The 11,133-nt window shown below is 41.5% G+C and overlaps 1 protein-coding gene across 1 annotated transcript in view; it reads left to right on the forward strand.

Annotated features, from left to right (window-relative positions):
- akap6 (A kinase (PRKA) anchor protein 6) overlaps window positions 1-11,133 on the forward strand; it is a 286,320-nt gene that overhangs the window by 28,398 nt on the left and 246,789 nt on the right. Inside the window, exons 2-3 of the mRNA XM_050062199.1 lie at window positions 7,231-7,526; window positions 9,060-9,231. Of these exons, the coding sequence (XP_049918156.1) occupies window positions 7,291-7,526; window positions 9,060-9,231 (408 nt within the window). The 5' untranslated portion in view covers window positions 7,231-7,290. The remainder of the gene's footprint in view (window positions 1-7,230; window positions 7,527-9,059; window positions 9,232-11,133) is intronic.

The following is an 11,133-nucleotide window of genomic DNA, read 5'->3' on the forward strand; positions in this document are numbered from 1 at the left end:
GAGTCATACAACCACAGGGTGGACTGGTGGGCGGAGTCATACAACCACAGGGTGGACTGGTGGGCAGAGTCATACAACCACAGAGTGGACTGGTGGGTGGGGTCATACAGCCATGAAGCAATGATTCTAGTTTTCCTATTTAATCTCTATTTATGTTGTGTAATGGCAAAACTTTTTATTTGTTTTATTTTAGTTAAATAGTTAATTAACAGCTGCAGTTTTTTGCACAGTCGATGTTTATCTTAACCTTTTATTTTAGCAAATCAATAAGAAACTTTTTTTATATAATTTTTCCCTGGAATGTCTTCCTGTTACATTTTTATGATGGTATGAAGTTCACGCTGAAAGTTGCAGATGAGCTGATCTGGGAACTGGATGCATATTTTATTCAGAGAAAAGAGTTTGAATAAAACATTTTATTTGTCTGTTCGCTGCGTCGGGTGGTGCTTAAAAGGATTTAAAGCTACAGCTGAGATGAAGGGGAACACACACACATGGACCGTGTGTGTGCAGTGCCATGCTGTGTCAGCCATGTCTGAGAGACAGACACAGAGAGGGTAACAGTGGAGGGAGAGACAGAGGAAGTGTGAGAAAACAAAGTAGTTACTGAGGTTTTGTCTCCTTCATGCAGTAAGACAGAGGATACAGAAAAAGAGTTTATCATCCGACCACATGTTTGATTGTCTGCCTCCACAACAGTCTGGATTATTCCATCTGGTTTTAAAATATGGGATTAATATGTCTTTAAACGCCGAGGCAGATGGAGAGGTACGGTGTCAATATGTGTCCTCTTTATTATTATTATTTTTTTTGCATTTGTATTTTGGGAGAACCAGTTTGAATATAAGACCTTCAAAGTAAGGACTTCACTCTAAATGTCCACAGCCATGTGGACATGCTAGTGGCTCTGTGAGGCTGTTCTTAGGCACATCAAAGCTTTGTCTACATGCTCACAATGCTAACATGCCTATGTTCAACAGGTATAAAGCTGACCATGTTCACCCTCTTACTTTCGTGTGTCAACATTACAACACTTGTTCATTAGCAAGAAACATAAAGTCATTAGTTCTGCAGGTATTTGGTTATAAACCACATAAAAATATTGACGTGATAAAGGTGCAAGGAAAAGTCAGAGGATCATTAGAGTTATTAGTTAGTTAGTTAGTTAGTTATTACAATGCTTCAAAGACAAGACCTATACCATGTATATGAGTTCAGTATCTTAACTTCTGTGCTCGTCACACAAGCTTCACCCCATGATGAAGATGATAATGTTAATAACATTACAGTCAAATAATACAAATAATTTTAAAAATCACTTTATTGACTTTGGTATTTTTATTATCAGGTGTTTTTTATTTTGTCCACTTCTTCTACATATATATATATATATATATATAATACAGGAAACATTGTACAGTACAGAAAGACTTAGTTTCCTCATCACCAAAAAGATCTAAAATGTGAATCCAAAAATCTAATTAAAAACATTGATTAACAGAGCAGAGTGAATGTAATAGTCCTTCGGAAAGAAATCCTAAGTATCTGATCTACATCATCAGATCTCAAAAACAACACTGAACTCTCCAGCAGACTTAATTAGGTGATGGTCTTATTGAGATTCAACCCTGTGTGGATTAATTCAGAAAATAAAAAATGTAGAATTGTGGAAGATAAAATCAAATTCGCTGTCCAACAAAAATAAACCGTAAAGGAAGTGGGTATGACATTCGGAACATTAATACAGCAGCAAACCTCTATATGCTATGTAAAGATATGGTGGAGTAATAGTGTCCTGAGCAGAGAATGAAGTCATGCTGCCTGTGTGTGTGTGTGTTGTAATCCGGGCTTCTCCGTTGGATGTTGAGAGTCCAGCTGCATGTTCAGCTCACGCTCAGTTAGCTCGTACCCTCTGTCCCAGTGTTTGACAGGTTAAATGGCTGATTTACGAGCACACACTTACTGATCATCATTTGAAAAGCTCAACATCTCTGTATTTATGCTCTCAACAAATAACTAATGTGAGACAACTAGGATTTGTCCCCAGGTTCATTGTAAATTCTGACTGGTGTCCTCTCACAGAGTTGGTGATTCAAACTAAACTTTCATCTCTGTCAGAGAAAACTGATCTGAGTTCAGACTGTTTACTTACAGCACAGCTACACTCACAGATAACTGAGCCTCCTACCTGCCTGTCAAACACCATCAACCGACAAACCTTCTCGAGATAGTCTGGATCTGGGTGGAGTCCTGAGGGGATCAATAGATGTGAAGTCCGGCGGCCGCTGGCTGCGAGTGGAGCTAGCTGCTAACAGCCACCGCTTCAACTAACAAACTCCACAAATCCATTCCGCAGGTCCACCATCCATTTTCTTGGAATCTATAAATCTGTACCCAACAGATCATCGAACATTTTGTACACTGTTTTTTCCAGCCCTTTTGAAGGAGCCTTGGGTGGTTGGAAATTTGGTTTGTGACCTGTAAGGTCGAGTCCTTGAGTGTCATTCCTCAGTGGCAGTGCACTAATCGGCCCCATAGACACACATTCACCCCGCAGTACACTCCAGTAGGTACGTGCCTCTAGCTTTTGCGGACAGTACCGCAGTGGGTCAGGAGTAGTTTTTGGTTCCACAAGCTTTGAAGTTGTGATCATTTTCTTAATACTGTCCAAGATGGCGAAAGGCAGGTTGTCCAGGTGTTTGGTCATGTCTATGAGACCTCCCTGGACCGGCTGTGGATCTTTCAACTGGAAACAGTCGACCACTTCAGCTGCAGTGTTGTAGTTCTTCAGGAATGAGAGATTTTCAGCTCTCAGCACCTCCTCTGTAGCTCTGACTGTGTCTGAAAGAGCTGCTATCTCTTTGCTCACAGCCTCAGTCTTCCTCTTCATCATCCGACTCTTCTGCTTCTTTTCCTCCCTCACTGCAACAAGTCTTGCCTGCTCTTCCTTTCGGAGAAACTCCTGAAGCATCAAGAACTCGGACTTTATCTGCCTCTCTGTGTCTTGAGCCTGAGCTTCAGTGTCTTCAGCTGTTCGATCAAAGTTTCCTTTAATGTCTTTAAAGAGCTCTAGTTTCTCCTGTAAAGGCTTCAGGAGCTCCTGCAGTCCCGCTCTGTAATCCCGAGCAGCTTCATCGATGGGTCTGAAGCTGTGGTTGGTGTGTAAGCTTGAATGCAGACAGATGACGCACACTGGCTGCTGGTGATCCAGACAGAAGAGTTTGAGATCCTCTGAGTGCAGACTGCAGAGCACCTCAGAACGTCTCTGATGTCTCTCCACTGAAAAAGCTTCACACAGGTTCTTCAGTGCCAAGTTTCGAGGAGGAACATAAAATAAACTTTTTCTCTTACAGACTGGGCACCCTTGACCTGGCCTCCCTGTCCACCACCGCTCCCAACAGGCTTTACAGAAACTATGGCTGCATGACAGGAGCACAGGATCTTTAAAGATTTCAAAGCAGATGGGACAGAGGAGATTCTCCTCTGACCGAGACGCCATTTTCAGTCAGTCACGCTTGACCTCCAGAAAGTTTTCTGAAAGTCTTTAATGCATTGAAGAGTTGCAGTATCCCAGTATTCCCAGTATCTCCACTGTTCCATCTGTAGCTGTTCTGTCTTTGTGGCTCTTGTATGTCTGGGCGTCCTTTCAAAGGGGAAAAAAACAAAACTGTTTCCTTGTTTGGCTCAAGCAGTTCTGGTAAGCGATCACTGCTGAGCCATAAGCACTGAACCATAAACTGTCATAGAGCTGGGGTGTGTTTCATTGCAGGACATTTGAACTGTAGACCAATAACATGCAGATCATTTAAATGTTCATCTGTACCAATAATCACAGAGCTATCTTCTAAAGTGGGCGTAAATTTCAGCAACACAGAATTGATCATAACGTTGTTTTTCGTCCATGCCATCACTGTGTTTATTGCTCCTCTGGTGAATTATGACATCTTATCTGTTTAAATGACACCATAACGAGCCAAGAGGCTAATTACATAGAGATAATGTTTCCAAGAAGTTGCATAAACTTAATGCCAAATGTTCACAGTCAGCATTGTTTCTGAGCAATAAAATTCACCTTTGTACACGTAGTTTAACATTTATCTGCCACTCTACATCCATGTCCTCTGAAGTATTTAGTCAGTTTTGATTGATTTACATAGATGTGCATTTCAGTCTTCATCAGCTAAGAATACTGCGGGAAGTTCAAAGAGTACGCCACTGATTTAGCATCACGATCCCTTAACATTGTCATGATGGATAGTTTTGGGACGATCAAAGTCAATTGTTGTTTTTTATTTCATGTATTCTTCTTCTTTGTCAAAAGTTGGCACCTACTTAACCAAAACACAACATAACATCTGTCAGTTAGGTCCAATATTTGATTGTGTTATGCTAGTATCAGTTATCGTAGCCTCCACATACCTTAATCCCAAGTCCCCTTAGAACGGTGCCAAGCTTTGAAGCCAGTATGACATACGCAGTGGCCAGACCCCCAAAATACTTTTTCCTGTTGACTTACAGTGTAAAGAGAGGTCTGTAAATCAGTAGATACATTTTTTTGAGTGTCACAATTGCAAAATGACTTGTTTCACTATCAGGATTTAATTCATTTGGTCTGATAACATTTTAAATGTCTAGAGGAGCCGCAAGATAATTTTGTCCCCATTCAAGTTAGCAGAGGGCTAAACCAGAAGTTAGCCACTTGGTCGTGTTCAGCTGTGCTCTGCTGCCTTAAGGGAGCGATCACACTGAGATGAAACGCTAGAGATGCGCGCTAGCTACTGGCGTCTGACGCTCAAAAAGTTGAAAATATTTTAACTTTTCAGTGTCTAACAACGCGCGTCTAAAAAGACGCCGGAAAAACGCCTGTCTAAAAAGACGCTTGAACGCCGGTCAGACGCGCAGTATCATAGTTTTTACTGGCATCGTGTTTCTGACGTTTCATCTCGGTGTGATCGCTCCCTAAGTCTCTAGTGCGCTTGCTTTATGGGCCTCAGCATGCGGAGGATCTGGGTAATTTCATACTGCGGAAAGAGAGCTTTTTTGGCTTCATGCGCAACTTTCATAGAATCAACAAGGTCCCACCTCCAATGCTGTGTCCAGTTCTCTCAATACATCTATGTTCACGCCATGTAGCCAGTTCTTCAGGAGCAGCCGTAGTACCAGCCCACTTTCATAACTTTACTTCTCATTCATTCACAGTGAGCTTTAAAGTGAAACAATACTTCTCCAAAGGTGCATTCAGACTGAACAGACCGACACGTCCTCAAAGGTCGGCAATGTTTCAACTCCAGCAAAAAAAATTGTGCTTAAACAGAAGCTTCATTAACGAACAAAGACAAGAAAAAAGTAGAGTTTCTGTGGAAGTTTGACATCAATCAGAAGCCTGGGCTGAAGTGTATTTTACTAGCTATTGCTATGTTGATTTAAATGTATGTTTTTTCAATATATTCAAGTTGTACATTGGTGAATGCTGCTGAAGTACTTTATTTTCTCTTGCTGATAAAACCATCTGATTAGCAGCAAACTGACGTCATGTCAGAATCAGATGTGCTTCTGATTGTCCACCAAGATAACAATAAATGACTTTGCACTCCTGATTCGAATGAACCTCCCTCCCGTTTGCAACGCTTTTCTCACCTGTGCATCGTGCACTCTGCACTAAAATATCACAGAGGTGAGCAAAGCCAATATCAGGTGGCTTGAACAAGAAGGTGTCTGTGAAATATACAGAGATGGCTGAAGTGGAGGTAGAAAGAGAGATTAAGGATGAGATGTGAAGGAAGTCTTTGTGGAGATGGCAGGAAATTACAGAGGGGAAATAATAATCTTTAGCTTCTGAGGAGGAGAAAGAAGATCAGTGGAGTGTGTTTGCTTCTGTTCCTCTTGTTTATTCATTTTGTTGATTATGCTTTTGTTGATGAAATGATTGTGCTAAGCTTCATAATTAGAGGATACAAAGCAGATAGCTGAACGTGTGTTTAACAGAAGAATGCTCATGTTATTATAATACTCTATTTTATATGCAAGCTTTTTGTCTGTGAAGGCTACTTTCTGTTTCTCTGTTCATGTGACTCATGTTTCTTTATTTGTGTGTGTGTGATGCTGAGCAGCTGTTTCATTTCTCCACCTGCTGCATGTGAAGGTCACAGTGAGATTTATGTATCCGTGTGTTTGTGTATTTCCACGGTCCGACGTCAGATAATAGACTGAAAGGTCAGACAGTAATCTAGCTCTCTAATTGGCTCATCACTCACTCCTGCTGACCTCCTATTGGCCAGGACGCTACGTGAAGTGGAAATATAGCTCAAAGATTTTAAATGAGACTCGGTCAGCTGCGTTTATATATAATAATAACGTAATGAAACTGAAAGGACTGTACTTTTGTTTTGATTGTTAGAAAACAACACTTCACATATTTACACATGTATTAAATGTTAATTAATTACAGTTTGATTCTGTTTTGGATCTACTGCCTAATAATTAGACTAAGATGAACCTATACTGTAATTGTAATGCATGTTGCTGCTGTAAGTTGCCAAACTTCGCTTTAGTCTTGTTGAATTTAAGTAATTTTAAACTTTAGTTTTGAAGTTTGAAAGCTAAACTCAGATGGATTCAGTGAAGAGTGTGATGCATTCACTATCAATAAAGTGCTGATGAACCCCAGCTCTAATTATAACCATTTACCATAGTTCATTTATAATTTACACTGCATTGTGAAGATTTTAGGATGCAGAGATGATGAGTACAAATTAGAGCAGTAGTTGTAGTAGTAGTGCTTCTCCCGCCCACACCTGCAGCCAATGTACAACATACGACACTCAGTATTTTCTCTGGCTGGTAACATCACATCAGACCCCACTCACATTTTATTTTAAGAGTATCAGCTTTTGCCATCGCACAGTCTCTTGTGTCCCTCAGTCTGTCAAAGGACTAGATGAGAGTTTGGGTCCTGAGGTCTCAGTCAGTGTACCTGAGTCAAACACTGAATGTAAAAGGAAGCGATTAAACTGTTTACACTGCATCCACTTTCTGTAATGTCTGATGTGGCAGTTGTGGTGTTTGTAGTGTTTATAGTATAGTTTTGTTGTTTGATTAAATTATATGTTTTGTATTTTACATTTCTGTGTTTTTATGTGAAACAGTTTTGTTTTCTTTCCTACTTTGTTCCCTCTCTGAATCTCAGTATTTCATTGACCTCTACATATTTCTCTCTCTGTCTCTCTCCAGTTTACTCCAATGAGGTTCGTCCGCCCACAGTAGGAATCCTGTACCTCTCTGTCTCTCACCATGAGCATCGCAGCTCTCTCACCTGTGGCCCCTGAGCCGCTCTCTCCGATGATCACCTCTGTCACCCCGACTCTGGACCCCGACACTCCCACCCCCTCCGCTACTGTTTCCACTGTTCCTCTCAGTCTGGACCAGGAGCATCAGTCCCAGGACGGGGCCTCCTCGCCCGGCCCGGGCCCCAGCAGGGGCAGCCTCACCGGGGGAGGACCTCACCTGGGCAGAGACCCCTCCCAGAGGTAACAGATCAGCCGTAATGATGACGACTAATTATCCTTTGAGTGCTATGTGTTTTTAAGTAAATATGAGGGGTCGTTGATGATGATTAATAAGATTGGTGGATGAAGTACCTGAAAGCTACACTTGAGTAAAAGGACAGATTTCTCACCTGAAAATGACTCTGGTAGAAGTTAAAGTCACCTATTAGAACATTACTCGAGTAAAAGTCTTAAAGTATCTGATATTTACTGTACTTAAGTATCAAATATCAATTTTATGATATTAGATGTACTTAAGTTTTGACAGTAAAAGTACAAGTACATGCTGGTAATAAACAGTGAGCGGCCAGAATTCTGAGTATTGGAAATTTTTTTATTCTCAACATGAACAGCACCTTAAAAATGGAGTGTACATTACACTAGGAGAAAAACAAAGTATTTGACAACTTAAAAGATTTAAAGAACAAAATCTATTTTTTCCTCCCCTCCCATTCTGTTATTATTCTGCCTGTTCGTGCCTCCTGCTTCCTTCCCTCTTTTGTAATAAGTACCGAAGATGCTGAGGGGAAGTTTATTGAAGGAAAAGTATACATTTTATTTCGGAAATGAAGCGGGCTAGAAGTTAAAGTTGAAAGTACAGATACTCAAAAAACAAAAAACAAAACTTGTAGCGTGTATTATTACTTATTTACATTACAACAGTGGATATACGTTAGCGAGCTAGTTAGGTAGCTTTTTGCTAACATTAGCTAAGGTAATATGTTACTGTATATCACAGCTACATATTTTAACCATCTTCAAAACTTGGATGTCTCTACAACACAGAGGAGCCAAGCACATAAATTATTTAAGAAAAGGTCTTGAAGGTTGCAGATTACTGGTCGAACACATTAGATCAAATTCTGTTTTCTTTGTTTTGTTCTAGAGCTGTTGTTGCTTTTTTTGGACTTGTAAAACTAAAAATAGGCAATAAAAGAGAACGGCTTTGAAAAGTAGTGAGAATTCTACTTTCTCTGCTTTAAAATCCACTGAAAGCTTCTTTGATGGAAGTGTTTTGCCACCACGAGCTGACAGACGCAGACCTGAGATATGATCACCTCAGGAACTTGTCATGGCTCATGTTCTTACATTGTTAGCTAAATGTACACATCCAGCAGACACAGAGCAACATGATCATCATTCAGCAACACCTGAGAAAAATCTCTGTCTCTGCAGCTGCTACATGTTTCACTCTCTTCATTAGTTATTCTCTGACTGTGTCTGTCTGCTGGTTGGTGGTTTATTAGAGCTTGTTTGATGCAAACGGCTGTTGTGTTGATGAGAGCTGTGAGACTGAACCCAAACATAGAACAAGTGGGCAGTAAAACCAAAACAACTCAGTCAGTAGGGCTGAGGCTCTCTGCAGGGTCAGCTGATAATGTTTTGTTTGTCTGTCACTATGAGTGACCCCTCTAACATTACTTGTAGTCATCTGAGCTATTATTTTTAATAAATACTTATTAGTGCAGCTTTAAATCTTTACATTAGTCTCCTGCTCCACATGTGTTGTTTCAGGTCAAAGAAACCTCCACCTCTCCACACTGGAGCCGACTGGAAGGTCGTCCTCCACCTACCGGAGATCGAGACGTGGCTGAGATCGACCAGCGACAGAGTCACGCAGCTCACACACTCTGTGGGACAAGACAGCGACAACAGACACGTGGACGTCCACCTGGTGCAGCTCAAGGTAAACATGGACACTTTGTCTTCATTGTTGTTCAGGCAGCTGTTAGTGAAATGCTTTCTGATGGCAGGACTGCTCTTTTTTACACACATTTAATGTAAACAGCAAGGAGTGTCTAATTCAACAATCACTGTCACTGTGAGGTTAGTTAAATAACACCTCTGTGAGTCTGGAGACTGCACCACGGGTGGAAACTTTAAACCTGGACATTTGTATCTAAGTGCCCAGTGAAGGTTGAGTATTGAGGCAGAGAGCTGTGAAACAGGCTCATTGTAATTGTTCAGGGCATTTGGCACTTTCAGTATATGATCGTTAAAAGTGTTGCCACTGACAGGCTCAGATTGTTATTATAAGTGTCTGACCACATTAAGGAAAAGACCCTGCAGAGAGATGAAACATTTTTCATCACCTCTGACTGGTTTGTTATTGTGAGTGTTATGACCCTGGGTCGTTTGTATTAATGTGCCTGGATCTGTCTGTTGTGATGTGTCAGATCTCTCCCTTCTCCCCTCTGAGTGTGTGTATGTGTGTGAGAGTGAATGGGTGAAAAATAACAGGCGGTAATAGCTGGTTGGTCTTTTCAAAGGCATTGCTGCCTCTATCTTTAAACTCCAGCTGACAGAAGCTCTTCACTCCTTCACCTTAACCACTGCCAACAAGGCAAGCATCTAGATTGTGTGTGCTATAAGATACAAGTCTCACTCAAGGAGAAGTCTCGTTTTGAAATCTCACATGAACTGATTTGAATGTAATGATCAAAGGTCACTGTGATGGTATGTCTGTCCCATTTTGTGAACGAGGATGGAAACTGAAACTGCAACTTGATGGGTTCGCAGAGGTGTAGAACTGCAAAGCGGTAAATCTAGTTTAATTTTATTGAAGCATTAGCAGTAAGCTCATAGCCTTGAGGCAGGTTAAACCTTGGCGCTCACAGTGTGTAGTGCTGAGTGTCCTCTGTGTCCCTGCTGTCTTCATCGTTGGATTTTACTGTCTAATTACTGGATGCTTTGTTGTTGAGATTATTGAACTGTGTCCTGCTTAAATGACTTTAAAAGCTTGTAAAGCTTGTTGCCTCAATACACAAAAGAGCCAAAAAGCATCAGACACAGTCACAGAGCTAAGTTTAAAGTGTCTGTTATTGTAGGTGTAACACTGCAGCGCTCAGGTGGAGAAAAGACAGAAAATGTCTCAATTTTGATCTTTGTGAATCTCCAAACACCCAAGAAGATGCCAGTGAAAGGCCTCTCAACCTTTTTTAAGATCCAAAGACTAAGGGCCCGTCCCAATACCCCCCCTTAGCCCTACCCCTTGGCCCTATCCCTACATTTGCGCGTTCCCGCGAGGGGTAGGGGTGTCCCAATTCCTTTTTGCGTGTAGGGGTAGGGGGCATAACGAGGGGTAGTGGGTATGAAGCTAGCCCTTCGGAGCGAGGGTTTTCAGATGCTGACTTGCCAGCAAGGGGTAGACGTCGCCATGGCTACCACTGTCATCTGTCCTGTTCTGCAAAATTGTCGGATTTTTTCACATTACGATAACACGCCAGCTAGTATAAGTATGCTTCCTCGTAATGTTAGCTGGTTAGCTAGCTAGCTAGCAGAAGTCCCCTGTCGTACATATCTTATTACTCTAATGGTACGTTAGTAGCAAGCCATTCTCGGAACCCATTGGCTGTATTCAGAGTCTGACTTCCGGCAGACGGCGATACAGCCAATGGGGGCAGACCCCCGATTTTTTGGCATTCTGGTTTGAGGAGGCGAATTTCCGTTTCCGACTTCCGTTTATATATAAGTAAATATGCTGAACTGCTGCGATGGATTCAGAGTTTGCAGTGACGCCAATTATGTTCCGCCTTGTTAGTTCACCGCACGGACCGTTTAACCTGGCAACAACTGCAGCCGGCTCAAA

This window comes from Epinephelus moara, chromosome 14, assembly GCF_006386435.1.
Source record: "Epinephelus moara isolate mb chromosome 14, YSFRI_EMoa_1.0, whole genome shotgun sequence".
Taxonomy (NCBI): Eukaryota; Metazoa; Chordata; class Actinopteri; order Perciformes; family Serranidae; genus Epinephelus; species Epinephelus moara.